The sequence below is a fragment of the Saccopteryx bilineata genome, chromosome 1, assembly GCF_036850765.1.
Source record: "Saccopteryx bilineata isolate mSacBil1 chromosome 1, mSacBil1_pri_phased_curated, whole genome shotgun sequence".
NCBI lineage: Eukaryota > Metazoa > Chordata > Mammalia > Chiroptera > Emballonuridae > Saccopteryx > Saccopteryx bilineata.
The window spans coordinates 306,471,786-306,491,897 of NC_089490.1; the positions used below are offsets into that span (position 1 = coordinate 306,471,786).

The 20,112-nt window shown below is 51.6% G+C and overlaps 2 protein-coding genes and 1 pseudogene across 2 annotated transcripts; 2 read left to right on the forward strand and 1 right to left on the reverse strand.

Moving 5' to 3' along the window:
• Window positions 1–5,600: 5,600 nt before the first annotated feature.
• On the reverse strand, window positions 5,601–8,239 carry LOC136320460 (trehalase-like). The gene is made up of 5 exons (XM_066253637.1): window positions 7,517–8,239; window positions 7,146–7,257; window positions 6,692–6,803; window positions 6,053–6,106; window positions 5,601–5,813 (listed from the first exon to the last, which is right to left on the reverse strand). The coding sequence occupies exons 1-5, from the start codon at window positions 7,676–7,678 to the stop codon at window positions 5,780–5,782; spliced, it is 474 nt and encodes a 157-aa protein (XP_066109734.1). The 5' UTR covers window positions 7,679–8,239; the 3' UTR covers window positions 5,601–5,779.
• An 816-nt stretch (window positions 8,240–9,055) lies between these two features.
• LOC136320459 (peptidyl-prolyl cis-trans isomerase A-like) lies at window positions 9,056–13,268 on the forward strand (annotated as a pseudogene).
• Window positions 9,237–10,157, forward strand: LOC136336373 (trehalase-like). The gene is made up of 4 exons (XM_066278018.1): window positions 9,237–9,471; window positions 9,582–9,674; window positions 9,808–9,924; window positions 10,031–10,157. Exons 2-4 carry the CDS (start codon window positions 9,598–9,600, stop codon window positions 10,155–10,157), a joined length of 321 nt encoding a protein of 106 aa, XP_066134115.1. The 5' UTR covers window positions 9,237–9,471; window positions 9,582–9,597.
• Window positions 13,269–20,112: the final 6,844 nt, after the last annotated feature.

A 20,112-nucleotide genomic window follows, 5' to 3' on the forward strand; every position in this document is an offset into this window, starting at 1 on the left:
ACAACTATCCCCTCTGAGGAAGTCAGGAAGACCCAACATACTAGGGGCATACTCAGTGGGTCTTCAAGATGATGTAGGAGTTTGCCAAAGGAAAGGGCTGGAGACCATTCCAGTGTATGCAGAGCACACTGTTCAGGGAACATGAGAAGCTCAGCCTGGTCAGAGAGAACTTGGGGTTGGTGTGTCTGTGTGTTGGGGGGGGGGGACAAGGCCAGAGGAACCTGTGGGCACCAGCCGGTAACAGCCTTGGCCAAGCTGAGGAGGCAGCAGGTTCCCAGGGAGGGAACCACCAGCAGAGAAGCTTGTGAGCTGAAGCAGCAGCATTAGACTTGCTTTAGGAAGCTCATCCGCCTCGGATTTGGAAGAGGAGTTAGAGGGGCAGAGAGTGGGACAGAGAAAGAGGCAGGTTTACCGATGGGCACACAGGCACACGCCCTGGGTGTGACTTCTGACGGGCCCCACAAAACTCCAACTTTACACTTTTTTCTAATGATACCAAGTTTGGTTTTATGTGTGCCATTTTAACATTTATAGTACATAATATTTTTTATTTATTTAAAAATATGGTTAACATATATTTTTATTTTTTTTGTCTCTCTCTTTTTTTAAAGGGGCCCAATATTTTCTTCTGCACTCAGGGCCTCAACCAACCTGAATCTGCCTCTGAACAGAGGCCATGAGGAGGCTACAGCAACCATCCAGGATGGATGACTTGGGCCTGAAAGAACACGGTGTGGGGAGGTGCACAGGCCAGCTGTCACCATCTGTTTAGTGATTGTCTATATGTCTTTCCTTTATGTCTCAGGCTTGCTGTTCGCAATGTCAGTTGTAGTGCCTGGGCAGTGTTTGCCACGAGACGAGATGGCCCAGGCCCTGTGCTTTCCTTTGGTAGGACCGCGTCCCTCCCCCCACAACAGTCACCTCACTGTCAGTTTGCCCACCTCCTTCCTGCCACCCCTGCCTCCACATGCTAAATACTTCCTTCTGTTTTTAATATTAGAGTTGAATAGGTGAATGCATTCATATAGTTTCAAACTCAACACATAAAAAGGTTTGATTCGAGAATTATGCCCCCATTCACTATCAGTAACTGCTTTTATTGATCTATTGGGTATCTTTCTAGTGTGTCTGTAAGGAATATCAACAAATGCAAACATGTATGTTTTTCTTACACAAAAGGTAGCATTCCTTGTTTTCCTGCTAATGTATCTTTCTATATCAGATATATCTATATCTATATCTAGATATTTATGTCTGGATATACTTAATAGATTTTTAAAAATCGATACATCAGCTATTTAAAATGTTTATTGTATTGATCTTAGTGAGAGGGAGAGAAGAAGGGAGAGAGGGAGGGAGAGACAGGAACATCGATCTATTCCTGTATATACGCTGACCAGGGATCGAACTGGCAACCTCTGCACTTTGGGATGATGCTCTACCAACTGAGCTATCCAGCCAGGGCTCCATCAGATATTCTATATAACAGCTGTTTAGTATCCCCTCATGTGGTACACTATAATTATTTCCACAGGACAGATACTCGGGTGTTTCTGATCTTTTGGGCTATAAATACTGCTGCAGTGAATCATCTTGTGAAGGTGTTATTTTGCACACGTGCAAGATAAATTTTCCTAAGTATAATCATTGGCACAGAGGACAAACAGCTTTCTAACTTTGGTAGATGTGGCCAAGTCACCTATGAAGTTACTAGTGTATACTCCCACCTGCCATTTATTAGACTGTTTTTCTCCACAAACTTGACAGAAGTGTGCTATATGCTTTTTGTATAGTTTTGACATTGTGATAGGGGACAGGTGGTATCACAGTGGAGTTCTAATTTTCCTTCTCTGTAATTCTGAGTGAGGCTCAGCACTGGTGTCAGGTTCTGCTTGGAGCCCTGGGAGTCAGCCCATCTCCCAGGTGGAGAAGCCGATGTTCGCACAGCGTGACCTGAAGTGTGACAGACACACTTTGGAACCCAAAGTCTGACAGACAGCCTCTGAGCCCAGCCCTCATTTCCTTTGCAGACAAACACGAGACAAAACTGAAGGGGGTGATCTACAGTGTGTCAGTAAAGTCATGGTGCACTTTTGACCAGTCACAGGAAAGCAACAAAAGACGATAGAAATCTTGGTGAAATCTGCACCAAATAAAAGGAAAACCCTCCCAGTTTCTGTAGGATGATGTGGCAGCATGTGCGCATGCGCATATGATGACATAACACCGTGTATACAGCGGAGCAGCCCATGGCCATGCCAGTCGAGATGGGGACGGTACAGAGGAAAGTTCAGTGTGTTCTGTGGCTCGCTAAATTCAGATCCATGACCAAAGTGCAACGTGAATATGGCGCGTTTATAACAAAGCGCCACCACATAGGAATAACATTACTCGGTGGGATAAGCAGTTGAAGGAAACTGGCAGTTTGGTGGAAAAACCCCGTTCTGGTAGGCCATCAGTCAGTGACGAGTCTGTAGAGGCTATAGGGGATAGCTACCTAAGGAGCCCTAAAACATCTGTGTGTGAGCCCACATTGAACCGCACTGAATATGTATGAAACTGGGAGAGTTTTTCTTTTTATTTGGTGCAGATTTCACATTTCTATCGTCTTTTGTTGCTTTCCTGTGACCGGTCAAAAGTGCACCATGACTTTACAGACACACTGTATTTCCAGGCCATCAAGGAGGTGTACTATGACCACCTGCGCAGCACAGCCAAGGTGAGGGGCAGAGGGACGGCGAGGGGAAGGGAGAGCTCTGGGGCCAAGGCGTCCAGCCTGCCCTCTGCAGTGTCGGACCCTTCCCCTGCTCCCTGTGACCTTTATCTTCTTCTCTCCTCTCCCCTTCCCAGAAGAGGTTTCTCAGTTTCACTCTGGTGCCTGAGGTACCCTCCCTATGTGCAGTAACTGGAACTAGAGCCCATTAACGCCTCCATAGCCCACTTACTCTAATCCCTTCTCTCCCTGCTCCCTCCTTTCCCCGGGCCTGAGGGGTCACTGAGGTAGGTTGCAGAGAGCAGGATGGCCCGTGAGCTTGAGTTTGGCTTACTTGCCTCCCCCTCCTAAGATGACAGTGGGCTGTCTCCATTGGGGGGGGGGGGACAGAAGGGCTGGCTGAAAGAGGAATAGGGAGCTTGCAACTAGATTTGGTAGAGAGAATGGATAAACAGGACATGTTTGAGGCAGTCATCTGCCTCAGTGCAGTGCAGTCACCCTCCCTCCTGCCAGGCCTCAGATGCCCACCCTCCCTGCCCTCTGCTTCTCTGGGGTCCTGTAACGTTTTCTTTTTTTTTTTTTTTTTTTTTTTTTCATTTTTCTGAAGCTGGAAACAGGGAGAGACAGTCAGACAGACTCCCGCATGCGCCCGACCGGGATCCACCCGGCACGCCCACCATGGGGCGACGCTCTGCCCACCAGGGGGCGATGCTCTGCCCATCCTGGGCGTCGCCATGTTGCAACCAGAGCCACTCTAGCGCCTGAGGCAGAGGCCACAGAGCCATCCCCAGCGCCCGGGCCATCTTTGCTCCAATGGAGCCTCGGCTGCGGGAGGGGAAGAGAGAGACAGAGAGGAAAGCGCGGCGGAGGGGTGGAGAAGCAAATGGGCGCTTCTCCTGTGTGCCCTGGCCGGGAATCGAACCCGGGTCCTCCGCACGCTAGGCCGACACTCTACCGCTGAGCCAACTGGCCAGGGCTCCTGTAACGTTTTCTACCTGCTCCTCTTTGGCAGAGAGGAGAACTCTGGTCCTCACTGGAACAGCCCTTTGCGTCTGATTTCTTCTGACATTCTTTTGTGCCCGGGGTGCCAGTGAACAGTACCCCGCCTGGCAGAGCATGACCTGGCAGAATATGACCAGGGCTGCTGTGTGTGAGGAGCGGACCATCTCTGCCTGGGGCCCACTTGACTGGTAGAGACTAGGTTTCAGCCTATTTTAGGACTCTGCCCAGAGCTCCAGGTCGCCTTGGCAACAGGGCAGGGAAAGGGCAGACAGGAGGCAGGTTAGGAGAATGCTAATGGGCATCAGGGTGGGGGCCCCGCCTCAGACTCCCTCCTTTCCTCCGCAGAGTCCGAACCCAGCCCTCACGTTCTGTGTGAAGACCCATGACCGGCTCTACTACATGGTGGCCCCATCTGCAGAGGCCATGCGCATCTGGATGGATGTCATTGTCACTGGGGCTGAGGGCTACACTCAGTTCATGAACTGACTGTCCTGGGCCTCCTGGATGCTCAGGCTGTCCCAGGACCCATGCCTGACCACCTGCTGCTCCACTTGTCCCTGGAGAGTCACACCCTGGGCCCCAGGCCTCACTGGGGCCCCTCCAGAGGCCCTCAGAGGGTAGAGTGTACAGGAAGACTTTGTAATGTTGTGTGAGGAGCTCATTCTGGACGGTTCTGAGCTTGGGCCTCTAAGACCCGGCCAGGAGATCAAGGGTGGGGAGCGGGCCCTGCAGTCTCCTGGGAACCCAAACTTGCAATAAGCCTTCAGGGTCCTGCCCCCTAGCCTGCGGTCTTTTCTGTAGAGGACAGTTATGGTACCAGAATCTGCCAAAGATCCCCTCTTGCCTCAGCCCCCCGCAGTGCAGGGGCCTTGGGGGCTGAGCAGAGCCCCCTCTTAGTGGGGTAGCAGCTCAGGCAGTGTCCTTCTCAAACCCTGCTCTTACCCCATTGTTTCCCTGCGTATATATTTTTCATTACTTTGCTCAAGGGCCAGAGTCCCCTGGTGTTATCCTTGAGATATCAGCCCCATCCCTTTTTTGCAGATCCATCACCACGGTCACCATAGTAACTGCTTCACTGCTATGGTTACATACTAATTGCCATGGCTCCGTGGCTCAGCGCATTGCTTAAGCCGTGGGCCTGCCATCATCTCTCCAGCCCAGGCCCTGGGCATCTCATGCTTGGGGGACGGGATAGTCCACCTCCCCACCCCCAGCCCGTGTCTCCAGGCCCTGCTGCTCAGCCAGCTGGCACCCGGGCCAGCCCTCCTCTTCCACTGTGCCTTGCTGAGAGCCAGCGAGATGAAGCCGGGTATCTAGACCCACAGCAGGAGCAATGTGGGGGATTGAGAAAGCTAGAAGGACCTTCCTCTGGGCTCTGCAGACTGCTGAGGGTCTGACAGGGGCGAAGGGCCACTCCCTGTGAGCCTGCGCAGGAGAGGAGCAGCGGGCCCGGGGCCCCGGGAGGCCAGCTGCCCTCGCTCAGCCTCCCAGGGTGATGGAATGCAGAGCAGGGGTGAGGCAGCAGCAGTCTGGCCTCAGTCCTTGCGCCTTAACACTATGCCAGCCTCCCTGCCCCTTTCCAGCACTGGGCCGTGGTTGCTGGGTCCAGGCTGGTGATTTTCAGTATTTGTAAGCATCTCCGCAGAACAATAAAGCATTTGGATATGTTTCTGAGAGGCCAGGCTGTGTGGAGTAGGAGGGTTAGGTCTTTCCCACAGAGTAGTATTTCTGCCTTCTTAAATGTTCCAGGAGGGACCCAGGGCCCAACCTATGACCTCCAGGTTCCAACCCTGCCCCCCTCCACTATGACCAAAGATTGGCGGGTGGTGCAAGGAGGCACGGGGTCTCCAGGGACGGAGAATGAAGAGGCAAAGAAGGTAGGAACTCATGCACAGGTTTAATGAGGCTGGAGCTGGAGCCACAGAAGGAACTGAAGGCAGATGGGCAGTGAGGCCCATCAGTGGGGCAGGAGGCTAAGCAGAAGGGCAGCTGTGAGGCAGTGGGGCAGCAGGAAAGCTGTCTGGGCCCCTGAGCTCAGCCTGTCACCATAGCGGTCCAGGAGCATCAGGGCCACTCCATTGGTCCAGCCAAACCCCTCCTGGAAAGAGGAGTGGCCAATAGGGCAAGATGTCTGGGGAAGGTTCCCAAGTCCTTGTAGGCATATGTGGGAGCTCTCTACCCAGAGGCTCTGGCCCTGCCCAGCCCCACAGAAACTCCAGTCACCTCCTCCCTATGCCCCCAGTACAATGGGAGGAAACAGGCCTAGAGAGGAAGGACATGGCCAGCTGTGGAGACAACAGAGCCCCATAATTTCCTGTAGGATGTTGGCCCACTCACCTGAACTTCATACTCTCCTCCACCACCCGGCTGTCCACCGTTGTTGATGTCATACTGGGAACAAGAGGACAAGCTCTGATGTCAGCACATTCCCCAGTCCCCAGACCCAGCCCTCTAGGAGGAGCAGGAAACGGGAGCTCCTTTGGAGTTTTCCTTTATTTGTATTTTTCTGAAGTGGAAAGGGGGGGGTGGGCAGTCAGACTCCCGCATGTGCTTTGACCAGGATCCACCCGGCATGCCCACCAGGGGGTGATGCTCTGCCCATCTGGGACATTGCAACCTTGCAAATGGATCCATTCTAGTGCCTGAGGTGGAGGCCATGGAGCCGTCCTCAGCTCTCCAGCCAACTTTGCTCTAATGGATCCTTGGCTGCAGGAGGGGAAGAGAGAGACAGAGAAAAAGGAGACGGGGAAGGGTGGAGAAGTTGATGGGCGTTCTTTATGCCCTGGGCAGAAATCAAACCCAGGACTTCCACATGCCTGGCCGATGCTCTACCGCTGAAGTGCTGGCCAGGGCAATGGGAGCTGCTCTAGTCTGTGGCTCTTAGCCCTGCAGTGATCAAGAATAGCCACTGAGTGCTGCCACTGTCCCTGTGCCTGGGGAGAAGGACGGGTGAGACTGGGCTCAAGGCCAGCTCACCTTCTCGTACATGGCTGACTTTCTGGAGTAGACGTCAAAGTTGGTTCGGATCCAATTCTGTGCCAGCTGGAATGCCACTTTCTGGGTCCTGGTGAAGGAGACTTGGCCAGACCTAGACCCAAGACAAGACCCTTAATGTCCAGAGCCGGCATCCCTGGCGGACCAGAGGCCTGAGCCTAACTCGTCTCAAGGAGGGATAGAGGCCCAGGCCCTACCACCTCCTTCCAGGAACCACTGTGAACCTGCTCTAATCCAGGCTGAGTCTGGAGAGAAGAGGGCTGATTCCCCTGACAGGTGATGTGACGAAAATGTTCGTTGAGTAAGGGGCTGAGAGGGCAGAGGAGTGAGAGCGAGGCAGCCATGGCCTTTGTTCACACCTCCCCAGCACCAGGGAGACAACCCTCTACATCCGCAGGGATAAGGTCCTGGGATAGGCTCCAAACCTGCCGCCTACCTCTGATGACCAGGTCCTGTAGGGGGGCCCTGGCATTGAGGAAGTCCCACTGCTGGCCCGTGTTCCTGAGAGAGGTTGGGATTCCATGTTGGTAGGTCAGGATCTGGTTGTCCTGGAATGTTCCAGACATTACTCTGACTGTGGGTGGGGGCTGGGAGTGAGCCAGGAGGCTGGGCCCTCCTAAAGCCAGATGTCCCTTTCCTGGGCCTCTCTTCTCGGCTCACTGCTGCCCCCTGGTGGCTGCAGCGGAACCCTCAGGCGAAGACACAGGCCGGAGTGGCTGCCACTTGCCAGAGGTCTCTGCTCAGAGTCAGGGAGGTGGCAAGAGGTGCTGCCTGCCCCAGTTACCAGTGGGCCCCGCTGCCCCTCACCTCCAGGTATTTCAGAGCCTTGTCCACGACAGCTGGGTTGGAGAAGCAGCCAGCCCAGAGAGGAGTGAGGTTGGATGGGTAAAACTCTTGGTTCTTCTTTCCGTTTTCAAGGTCATAGTCAAACCAGGCACCTTTCTCCTCATCCCACAGAATGGCCTTCATGGCGGCTAAGCGCTGTTCCGCAAGTTTCTGTACTTTGTGGCTTGAGCGTCATTCCCTGGGTGACACTGCCTTTAGGCTGAGCAATCAGGACCCTGGCCCTTGGGCCACGTGAACTTCCAGAGGTCTACTACTTTGGCCTCCTCCTGTTGTTATGCTCTCGGCCTAAGGGGACATGCCCACCTGGAGCCCACCACATTTCAGGCCTCCAGGACCCAGAACTCCCTGAGCAAATGGCCTTGGTGGCTCCCAGGAGCTGCCCTGACCTGTTCCCTGGGCTCGCCCATGGGGGCTCTGGCTGCATGGATTTCCTAGCTCTGAGGGCTCCGAGGGCTGCTGTTTTAGGAGTAAAGATGAAGGGAGTTGGGATGTGTGGATGAGGGTGACCTTTCCTAGGCCCTAGGAGGCCTCCCGGTAAGGAAAGGAGGGGAGTGAAGATGAGGGTGGGCGCAATGGTACTGCAGCCCTGCTCCACCAGGGTCGGTGTGGAGCTGGCTGAGAAGCTGGAGGCCCTTTACCCAGGGTCCTATTCCGGCTCTGTTGCCAAGGCTGCGGCAGGGACCGAAGCTGTACCCCCACACCCCTTCTCTCTACTGCTGGCCTGCTCATATAGTCATTCTCTGGGGTGGTTATTGCAGTAACAGGGTTTCCAACTTTAGCCTCTATAGAAGCACTCTATAGTTATTAAATTTTATAAAGAATTTCTGAGAGGAAAGAGAAAGGGAAACATCTACTTCTAACTCTTCAACTCCTCTCTGAGGTCCTCCCAGCCTTCCCCCAGGCAAACCCAGCCTGTCCTGCTTCCTCCATGCTGCCCAATCCTACTCTAACACCACTTGGTAAAGGTGCTCTCTCCTGCTGGACTCTCTTCCCTCAGCCCCTCAGACCACACCTCTCTCTACTCAGGAATGATCATTGCCCCTGCTGATTGTGGTCCAGCCCTGTGACCAAAACAGTACTTGTTGGCATTTTCTCTCCTTGGTCTGAGGTTCAGAGAGGGCAGTGATTTGCCCAAGGCTGCACAGCACCTGTCCTCCCACCCAGCCCCAGGATCCTGGCCCCCACAGGCAGAGTGGTGCTCCAGGCTCCTTTGCTGCTGCGGGCAGCTCCCTCAGCCAGCCCCCACAGGAACCCACCCCCGTTCCACTGCCCCCTCAGAGCCCCTTTCCCACTAAACCACACTCACTCGTGCAGAAGGAGCAGAGAAAATCCCTGAGCTGACACACAGCAAACCCCACCTGGTCCTGTCTTGCTCTGCCTTGGCCGCCTTCACCCACAACTGCCTCACTGGGAGAGCGTCCTGGGCCAGAGACGGGGGCCCTGAGTCTCTGGGCCTGGCTTGGTGGTGGTGGTCACAGAGATTCGGGGGGCCAGGGGGACTGGGTCCTGGTAGTGGCCACTGCTTGGTGAGCACCTGCTGGTGCCAGGCTGAGTGGCGGGGCTCCTACACCACTGAGCACAGCCAGGACGGACTCCAGAGGCCCGCATGTGGGAGGCAGCGTCCCGGGCTCCCAGTGGCCGGTCCTTGAGTGAGCTGCCAGGGCCAGCGTCAGCAGAGCAGAGCCCAAGCCTGGGTTGTCTGGCTCCAAAGCTTGCAGCTGGCAGGCCCTCCTCCACCCCAGCCCCTTCCAGCCTCCAGGCTGTGGGAAAGCAGTGTGCAGTCTGGGCTCCCTGTGCCTTTTCTCCTGGCTCCAGGTGAAGCCAGAGGTCTTCCAGCACCCCGACCGTTTCTCTCTGATCTACTCACAACACCCCTTCATTGTGCCTGGCGGGCGCTTTCTCGAGTTCTACTACTGGTGAGCTGCCAGGAGCTACAGGAGTGGGGGTGGTAGGGAGCCCGAGGATGCTGGCAAGAGGGCGGGTGGGGGGTGCCTGATTGGGGTGCCTGAGCTGTGTCCTCCCCCAGGGACTCCTACTGGGTGATGGAGGGTCTGCTCCTCTCTGAGATGGCCCAGACGGTGAAGGGCATGCTGCAGAACTTCCTGGACCAGGTGCAAACGTAAGAGGAGGCCGAGCACCCCACAGCCCAGAGGAGGTGACGCAGGGGCCACGGGCCTGGAGCTGGATTTGCCTGGCTCTAGGGGCGGGTGGGGGAGGGGCAGAGGCATGTCAGCGGACCCCCTTCTTGGCAGCTATGGACATGTTCCTAACGGGGCCTGCGTGTACTACCTGCAGCGCAGCCAGCCCCCCCTCCTGACCCTCATGATGGACCGCTACGTGACTTACACCAATGACACTGCCTTCCTACGGTGGGCACCCCACCCGTGCTGCCCTGCAGGGTCCCCACACCTGAGACTTCACAGGGTGGGAACGGGAGGTGTGCCTTGGCTGAGGTGGGGGCCGGCTCTACCCCAGGGACAACATTGGGACCCTAGCCTTGGAATTGGCCTTCTGGACTGAGAACAAGAACATCTCTGTGAGCTTGTGGGGAAAGAGCTATGTGCTGAATCGCTACTATGTCCCTTACGGGGGACCCAGGTAGGGACCGCGGGGAAAGCTGCTCAATCTCCTGTCTAGTTACTCTTGTTCAAGTGTAACCAGGCCTCGGGGCACGAGGGCAAATGACTTAACGCTACCTGTCCTACAGCGAGGCTTGGGATGAGGACTGTGTCCTTAGGAAGGAGTCCTGACTTGAACTCTGACGGGGTATGGCCTGTACTCCTTCGCCACCCCCATGCCGTTTGTCCTGGCATGTCAAGACTCCATGAAGTCTGAAGTGGTGACTGCCCACCCTGTGTGAGGTGGTGGTGAGTTGGGCCTTGTGTTGTATCCTCACTCTCCCAGGTGTCCAAGGCCTCCTCTGGTCTATCCCTGGGGTAGGGGAGACCCCAAAGGACAAAGGGAGTTGGCAGGTCACTGCTATGACTGGGGACTAAGGCCTACAGGGAGGAGACCAGGAGAACTTTGTCCTGATATGGGGGGACAGAGACCACTCTGGGTTTTTTTTCCTCAACTTGGCCACCAACCTGGGCGCCGCAGCACTGCCCCCACCTCCCAGGGTGCCGCTTGGCCAGGGCCTAGAGCTAGAAAAGGTTGCCTCAAGTCCCCCCCCTCCTCTCCTCTGCCTAAACCACATCCACCTGTGGATCAAAAACACCTTTTCTTAACCCTGTGTTGCCTGAACGATGCACTGGCTGAGGCTCAGTCACGAGGACAGCCTGCACACAGAGTGGGGACTCAGAGCGCTTGCTCTGAGAGGTTGCACGTTTTTGCATTTCTGCACAGGGCAGCAGTTTTTGCAGAAAGGCTTTAGAAGATATATCTGGGCCAGGCACCAGCCTGCTGCTGTTGTCTGTGGTTGCCTCTGCCCACCCTGGCTGCCCAACCTCTTGTTCTCACCTCAACCACTGTGACTTCCTCTCCCTGTGGGAACGGGCGCCAGGTCAGGGGCTCCCACCACACCCGAACTAGGCATCTCTTTGGTAGGCCAAGAGTTCCAGTGCCACAGTCCAGTACCAGGAAAATTCAGACGCTCTCTGGTGACCTTTCAAGTCACACCCTTTCTCCTGCGCAGGCCCCATAATCAATGAGATAAGCAATATTTGTAAAACTCCCTGAAAGACATTTAGAAAGAGCTGGGTGCCAGGAGTGCCCATGGTGGGGCCCTGGGTGAAGTGGAAGCACATTCCCGTGTAAAGATGATCTCTGTGACAGAGAGCAGTTGATGTAAGGTAACGTGGGTTCCTTAGTTGGTAGATCTTTCAATTTTTCAAAGTAAAGTGTACACACATATTTTTACCTGAAATATCCCAATTTTGAAGTGTCACAGTGCCCCACTTCTGACTGTAGATCTGGGAGCAGTTTCTGTGCGCGTGTGGAGTGCTGAGGCGGAGACCTGGCCCCAAGTGCTGGGGCCCCACCTGTGCATGAAGCTGCAGCCTCCTGGGAGGCTGACTCTCAATTGTCTGGTGCCCTTTGCATTGCAATACTCCATACATAGTGAGATCCTTATCATGTAGAAATCTTTTACAAATCCAAAAGTGAAAGAACCACAGTCACACTTGGAAGACATCTATAGAATGATCATGGATGATTGATAAACATAGTGTTCATTTATTTCTCTCTGGATCTGGGTCAGGCCTCAGCCCACAAGGATGTAGCCCAGTTGCCCCCCCCCCCCAGGAGGGTCAGTTCCCCAACCTTCTTGGATGTCTTCTCCCGAGTGTCAGCACTTAGCTATTGTACTTAGCTTGTCTGCCTAGACTTTCTTTTTTTTTTTTCATTTTTCTGAAGCTGGAAACAGGGAGAGACAGTCAGACAGACTCCCGCATGCGCCCAACCGGGATCCACCCAGCACGCCCACCATGGGGCGACGCTCTGCCCACCAGGGGGCGATGCTCTACCCATCCTGGGGGTCGCCGTGTTGCGACCAGAGCCACTCTAGCGCCTGAGGCAGAGGCCACAGAGCCATCCCCAGCGCCCGGGCCATCTTTGCTCCAATGGAGCCTTGGCTGCAGGAGGGGAAGAGAGAGACAGAGAGGAAAGCGCGGCGGAGGGGTGGAGAAGCAAATGGGCGCTTCTCCTGTGTGCCCTGGCCGGAAATCGAACCCGGGTCCTCCACACGCTAGGCCGACGCTCTACCGCTGAGCCAACCGACCAGGGCCTGCCTAGACTTTCTTAACGTGTATAAGCAGATGCGTTATCAGTGGGGGGGAAAAACGACACTTTGAAATATTTACTCAGCTTTAATTTTGCATAAAGCTGCAGGCTGTGGTAGGGAAGGACTGAGAGGGGGACCCCAAGAGAGAGCTTAGTCTTTTCTCAGTTTCAGTAATTCAGCTCTGGGCCCCAAAATATGCCCTCACTTAGCAAAAAGCTTGCAACTTCTTAGCTCTACCATCCTTGGAGGTAGCAGGTAATGGTGTGGTTCTCATTGCTCTACCCCAAAGTATTTCCTTGAGGAAGAATTACTGATTTTCTTCTCAGTGTAGCATTGTGTCCAGCATTTTAACAATGTTTATTTCCCAGGCTCCCCTGTGGTAAGAGGTGGCTGGAGACCCATTTTTGACAAATGAGACGTAAGTGAAAATCCTTAGAACATGCTCCTGGAAAAGCTCCTTACAAGGGAAAGGACTCGGACCTGCCCCTCCCCGGAGTTCCCCACGCCCAGCCATGGTGAACCCCACTGTGTTCTTTGATGACATTGCGGGCCACATCTCGTTCAAGCTGTTTGCAGACGAAGTTCCAAGACAGCAGAAAACTGTTGTGCTCTGAGCACTGGGGAGCAAGGATTTGGTTATAAAGGTTCCTGCTTTTGCAGAATTATTCCGGGATTTATGTGCCAGGGTGGTGACTTCACAGACCTTTATGGTACAGGCGGCAAGTCCACTTATGAGGAGAAATTTGATGATGAGAATTTCATCCTGAAGCTTACAGGTCCTGGTATCTTGTCCATGGCAAATGCTGGACCGAACACCCACGGCTCCCAGGTTTTTCTCTGCACTGCCAAGACCGAGTGGTTGATGGCAAGCATGTGGTCTTCGGCCAGGTGAAGGACGGCAGGGATATTGTAACAGCCACGGAGAGCTTTGGGTCCAGGGACGGCACGACCAGCAAGAAGGTCAGCACTGCTGACTGAGGACAGCTTGAATAAATTTCACTTGTGCTTTATCTTAATCTCCAGGCCATTCCTTCTGTAGCTCAGGGGAGCACCTCTTCATCCCCGTCTGCCTGGAATGTTCTCTAATCTCCGTGCTCTCACCACAGTCTGTTGGCTTCCATATTTTTCTTACTCCTTCCAAGTCTAGCTGGATTGCAGAGTTGTTTATGATTACAAAATAAAAACTGAACAACGATGAAAAAAAGGGAAAGACTCAGCTGGCTTTGCACTTTGTCCCCCGCCCTTTACTTTCCTCACTCCTTCCTGCCTTGAGCACAAGTGAAGTGCTTGGAGCTGCAGAGGCCACCTTGCAACCGTGAGGCGACAAACTTGAGGCTAAAGATCACATGCTTAAGATAGTGGAGGATGGAGGGAGACTGTCCTTCATGCGCCTTTGAGCCACAACAGCTCTGGGCTCTCACTCTATGAGAAAACAAACCCCTGAGCTATTGTTTTTCAGATTTCTGTCACTTTTGACTGAAGTTCCCTAACAGGTCCTTCTTCTGAGGCCTTCTAGCCAGTACATTTTTCTTTATTCCCATTACATGCCCAGCAACGTTCCATTGTCTCAATAGTATTGTGGTGCTCCTGCCTGCCTGGCCTAACCTCAACCCAGCTCTAGGTGTAAGAGGAAGACTATCTGTCTGTCTGTCTATCTATGTATCTATCTATATCTCTATCTGCCTACCTACCTTCCTATCTATCAATCATCATTTATTGCCATATATCCACATAATTGGGGACACTAAACAGGTGCACTAACCACTTTCCTCACAGCCTTGCCACATGGAAACCAACTCCAGAGCCCGGACTTCTCCTCAGGGGTGGTGCAGTGGTTTCCGAGCTCTCCTTAGACAGCGAGGCCAGCATGGCACGTGACCACTGGCTGGAAAGAAACATCCCAGCTTCTGGGGTGCCGGTGAGGTTCTAGTTCACGACCTGACTACAGGCTCGACAATGATCGTTAAACTTGCTACACTGTCCTGTGTTGTGTTACAGTTCATAATAAAAATCACTTCAAATCCAAAAAGCAACAACAAAAAAGGAGTCCACTAGCCTGCTTGGATTGGAGGGGCTCCAGGGCCTCTGACTGCTGTAGGGACAACGGTGGTGGTCACAGCCTGAAGAGCCAGCACCCGTGTGATGGACGCCCGTTTGCAGAGCAGGTGGGCAGGCTGGGCTCTGACTAATCTGTGGAACTCTAACCCGAAGCAGTGTGTTGCTCTCTCTCTCAGAATAGCTGCACACCTGCAGACATGAAGTTTCTGTTGTGGTGAGTAGTTAGACAAAAGGGCAGGTGAGGGACAAGCTGGTCGTTAACATGACAGCCCTTCACTGCTGTGAAGCTCCTGCTCCAGCCTCTTGCCTCCCACTCACTTTCCTCAGTCGGTGCTGCATGCAAATGCAGGAACTGGGGGCCCCGGGGCCCCTGTGCCGAGCCACGGTGCTGTGGGCCCAGACGTCTCACTCCGCTCACGTGGACCACCTGCCTTTGACCACAGAGGCCAAGGCTGCCTGTGACTGGGGTTTTGGACACGGCCTCGTTTGATCTCCATGAGTGCAGGCAGGTCATGTGAACTCTTTGAGCCTCAGTTTCCTCATTCGAGAAGTAGAGATGATAATATCCCTTCTAGAGGGTTGTTGTAAGAATGAGATGATACGTTTTAGGTATGCAGATAGTCAACCAATTTTTGTTAATGGGTGGAGGGGGCCCAGTTAACTGCATTCCAGATGGGTCAGGAGAGCACGGCTTCTTCCACGCCACTGTGCAGACCCTGTATCACAGAGCTGACAAATGTTCCCAAGGGATCAACAGAAGGCATATGTAAGGTAGCATCAGGCCTACCTGGGAGCACCTCTTTGTCAGGGCTGCTTATTTGACACCCCGTTCTCTGAACCTCGTATGAGACAAATCTGCAGCCTGAGGTGGGGTAGCCAGTGGCCGCCTGAGCATTACTTCCATGATAACTGAAGGTCAGGCAAGCAAAAGCCAGCCTGAAGGCAACAGAATAAGATTGTCCTGCAGTGTCATGCCACAGTCTGGATGGAGTCCTGAAGAGCCTCTTGCTTGGCTCAGCCATTTGCACAAGAGTGAAGATGGGCAAGAAGGACCATTCATGAGGACCGCTCAAGACAAGCCCATCCAAAGGTGTTCAGCTCAGCACAGGGCGTTAAAACCCTTGTCGGAAACATGGGGACCTCACTGTAGCAAACATGAGTGTCTCAGACTGGGGGGTGGGGAGGGCAATTCTCAACATTCTGCCCTGGGAAGGAGGGGCCTTTGGCAGGTGATGCCATGCATGGACAGATCACCTTCCTCACAACGTTGTCAGTGTGGAAATCAACATTAAACCCAGGACCTGATGGAGCAAATGCTCCCTGCAAGTCCCTCTCACACGGAGGCCTGCACGGTGTGAGTGCCCACAAGAAAGTAATGCTCCACATTTCCCATAGAGGGCAGCCTTTAGCACCTATGGCTTTGTTGGTGGCTAGGATTCTTCAAGCAGTTTCTCTGCCCCTCCACTACCGTGGGTTCTTGCAAGAAGGATATGGTTTGGTCAGCCTGGAGAGGGTGTGCTTGGAAGGCTCTTCTGAAGCTGCAACTTCCAGGCTCTGCTCCAGACTTGGCAAATAAGTGACAGCTGCTCAAGTGACATGAAGGGGAAGGATCTTGTGCTTAGAGTCAAGCCCCATTGATCTGTGTAATACAGACAGGCCTACAGCATGGCCTCTCCTCACCAGGCATACAACATAGCTCATTCCTTCAGATTTTGAAAAACTCAAAACATATCAAAAAGTTTAGAGTGTAATGATAAGAAACATAAGTATGCCTATCACTGAAAATGCAGTTTATTATTCCCATGCATGTCTTCATACTTTTACTGTACATATTTACAAATTATGTATAGTACTGCTTTGCGTGTCATTTTTTTTTACTGTCATGAATATACATAACATAAATTTACCGTTTTCACCATTTTTAAGTGTGTGGTTCAAAGATATTAACTATATTCACATTGTTGTATAACCATCATTACTAGTTATCTCCTAAACAATTTCATCTTCCCAAACTGAAACTCTGTCCATTAATCAGTGACTCCCTTCTCCTCCCTCCCCACAGCTCTGGCAACTACCATTCTACTTTCTGTCCCTATGAAGTATGTTTTTTCATATATGTGGAATTATATAGTGTTTGTCCTCTAAAGTGGTTTTTCTCACTAACATAGTGTCTTCCCCCCTCCCCTCTTCTAGGTTGTCAACCCACATTTCAGGTTTGTCTTATTTTCCTGCCTCTGATTCTCATCATCACCGCTGTTGTAGTTTCCACAGCAGGTGCTCACATCTGTCTGCCCACATGTTTATCAGGTTGTGTTTAATTGCCTTTTATATCTCACTCTTTCTGACTTGTTTCTTTTCTCTCCAAATACATGTGTTGGCATCTCCAACACCAATGCTATGGTAAACACTATTAGTTTTTGTCTAAAAGCTTCTATATTTCACTTTCACTTTTTGTGGTGGATTGTTAACAAAGATGGCCACCAACAGTTTTGTCCATCTCCATAATGCATGTCAATCTTCTTTTTCTTTTTTTTATTTTGGTGAGAGAGAGACAGAAAGGGAGACAGGTGAGAAGCATAAACTCATAGTTGTGGCACATTAGTTGTTCATTGATTGCTTCTCATACATGCCTTGACTGGGGGCTACAGACAAGCCAGTAACCCCTTGCTCAAGCCAGTGACCTTGGGCTCAAGCCAGCAACTGGGGCTTCAAGCTAGCGACCATGGGATCATGTCTATTATCCCATGCTCAAGCCAGTGGTTCCCACGCTCAAGCTGGGGAGCTTACACTCAAACCAGCAACCTTGGGGTTTTGAACCTGGGTCCTTAGCATCCCAGGTTGATGCTCTAAGAATCCACTGCGCCACCACTGGTCAAACTCACTCTTTTCTTTGAGAGGTGGAGTTTATTTCCCCTCCTCTTAAATGTGGGCTGGCTCTGTGACTTACTTTGACCAACAGAATGTGGAAGTGACACAGTGCCATATCCTGGCTTAGATCTTTTTTTTTTTTTTTTGTGACAGAGTCAGAGAGAGGGACAGACAAGAAGGGAGAGAGATGAGAAACATCAATTCTTCGTGGTACCTTAGTTGTTCATTGATTGCTTTTTCGTATGTGCCTTGACCGTGGGGCTACAGCAGACTGAGTGACCCCTTGCTCGAGCCAGTGACCTTAGGCTAAAGCAGGTAAACTGGCTTAGATCTTAAGAGGCTCGGAAGATTCTACTTTCACCTTCTTGGAATCCAGCCACTGTGAACCTAAGTCCAATTGCCCCAATGGGGGCGGGGCTGGAAGATGAAAGACGACAGGGAGAGAGAGAGGCCTTGCCAGCTATCAGTTACTCCAGTGCCTTCAGCTGAGGAACCACACACATGAAGCTACCTTGGGTCTTCAAGTCCTAGCTGAGCCACCCCAGATGAAACACCACATAGAGCAGAGAGAAACTGTCCCCACTGTGCCCTGCCAAATCGCAGAATCATGAGCAAAGAAATGGTGCTCGTTGTTCTAAGGCACTAACTAAACTCTGGACAGTCTGTTCTGCAGCCACGGATAACTGAAATGCCCTGGGGTGAGCTTTTGTCAGCACTTTGAATTTAGAATTCCACTGACTTCTGTCTTCCATTGCTGTCTAATTGTTTTCCTTTGTCAAGTAACATTTCTCATTAAAAAAATTGAGATATAATTGACATAAATCATCATATTAGGTTTAGGTGTACAACACAGTGATTCCATTTTTGCATACAGTGGACCCTTGAACAGCAACATGGTGGTGAAGAGTGCCCCCATGAGTAGAAAACCGGAGTATAACTTTGTTTTTGTACTTTTGACAGAGACAAAGAGAGATAGAGAGAGGGGGACAGATAGGGACAGACATACAGGAAGGGAGAGAGATGAGAAGCATCAATCATTAGTTCTTCGTTGCGACACCTTAGTTGTTCATTGATTGCTTTCTCATATGGGCCTTGACTGTGGGGCTACAGCAGACCGAGTAACCCCTTGCTTGAGCCAGTGACCTTGGGCCCAAGCTGGTGAGCTTTACTCAAATCAAATGAGCCCATGCGCAAGCTGGCGACCTCGGGGTCTCCAACCTGGGTCCTCTGCATCCCAGTCTGATGCTCTATCCACTGCACCGACTGGTCAGGCTGGGGTATAACTTTTGAGTCCCTCCAAACTTTAGTCATCCCTCAGTATCTATGGGGGATTGGTTCTAGGTCCCCTGCAGACACCAAAATCTATGGATGCCCAAGTCCCTTATATAAAATGGCATAGAACAATGCATAGTTGGCCAGACCTCTGCCTCTGAAGATTTCCAGCTGTGGATAGAAGTTACTCTTTGAATTTGCAGATACAAAACAGAGGAATATGAGGGGCCAATTGCATATTTATTAGAAACATTTGCATATGATTGAACCCACTCAGTTCAAACCTGTGTTGTTCAAGGGTCAACTGTACATGAATGTATCATAATTTATTTAACAATTCTCTATCACTAAACACTTAATAAACATAAAAATTTAAGTTTGTTCCTTTTTTTCTATAACAAACAATGCTGGAGAGAATACGTTTGTAGTTATATCCTTAAGCACAGTAGTATTCTTTTCATAAAATAAATTCCTATACATGGAATTGCAGGACCTAAGGGTTCACAAAATGTTATGCTTTTGATACAATTAAATAACATTCTTTTTGACTAACAGAAAGTTGAATCCTGCCTGACCAGAGGGTGATGCAGTGGGTGAACATTGATCTGGGATACTAAGGTCCCAGGTTTGAAACCCTGAGGTTGCCATCTTGAGTGTGGGATATCATAGACATGACACCACAGTTGCTGGTTTGAGTCCTAAAGTAGCTGGCTTGAAGCCCAAGGTCACTGGCTTGAGAGCAAGGTCGCTGGCTTGGGCAAGGGGTCACTGGTTCAGCTGGAGCCCCCTCCCCCCCGTCAAGGAATGTATGAGAAGCAATCAATGAACAACTAAAAGTGATGCAACTATGAGTTGATGCTTTTCATCTCTCTCCCTTCTTGTCTGTTCTTCTTTCTCTGTATCTATCTCTAAAAAAAATTTTTTTTAAAGAGTTGAATTGTGTAGCCCAAGGATTGTGTAGCCAAGCACAACTTTTATGTCATAAAAGTGAAGTAGCAGAGGTTAGAAGTTGTGGGTAATGTTGTGATACACTTGTTCTCACTTGGAAGTCAAATACCTGCCCATGCTCTGGAAGGTGTGTGCCTGTGGTCTGCATTCTGCCCCTGTAGAAGCAGAGGGAGAGTTTGTGTCTACAATCTTACACGTTCATGTGACTTGATCGTGGGAGAAGCAGAGAGACAGAGAGGTGTCCTGTGGCAAAGGCTATAGCCTCACCACTCCCACAGAGCACAGCACACACCGACCTGAGGCCCCTGGTTTGTATTCACTCAGAATGTGCGTGACTTCTGGTACTATGAGTGGCAGACACAGCGGCCTCTGATGTGCCCCCAGCTGAATTTCACTGTGTCCCAGAGAGGTGACCAAATGTAATTACTTTCCAGCAAGCTGCATCACTGTGTTCTGTGAGGTCTAGAACTTAAACAATTTGGGGGTCCTCTTAAGAAAAATAATCAAGTTATGAATACAAAATTAGGTGCAGGGCCATTGATTGGTGAAGGTCCCTGGGGCTTAAGCGTCATAGCTCCTGCTGGCTATGACTAAGTCTGCTCTGCCTAGAGTCCAGTTTTGTTTGCTTGTTTCCAAAGGTATTATTACATTCAATATTTTCCTTCTTGCCTTTTTGCAAGTGTATTAAAAT

Bases quoted from the DNA above. Each gene is read 5' to 3' on its own strand.
- LOC136320460 (XM_066253637.1), bottom strand. From the start codon at position 7,678: ATGAAGGCCATTCTGTGGGATGAGGAGAAAGGTGCCTGGTTTGACTAT. The intron at 6,804-7,145 runs GTAGGCGGCAGG...TCTTGGGTCTAG, and splicing joins ACAGGACCTGGTCATCAGAG to GTCTGGCCAAGTCTCCTTCA. The intron at 6,107-6,691 runs GTGAGCTGGCCT...TCTTGTTCCCAG, and splicing joins AGTCAGCCATGTACGAGAAG to TATGACATCAACAACGGTGG.
- LOC136336373 (XM_066278018.1), top strand. From the start codon at position 9,598: ATGGAGGGTCTGCTCCTCTCTGAGATGGCCCAGACGGTGAAGGGCATG. The intron at 9,675-9,807 runs GTAAGAGGAGGC...CCTTCTTGGCAG, and splicing joins TTCCTGGACCAGGTGCAAAC to CTATGGACATGTTCCTAACG. The intron at 9,925-10,030 runs GTGGGCACCCCA...GCTCTACCCCAG, and splicing joins AATGACACTGCCTTCCTACG to GGACAACATTGGGACCCTAG.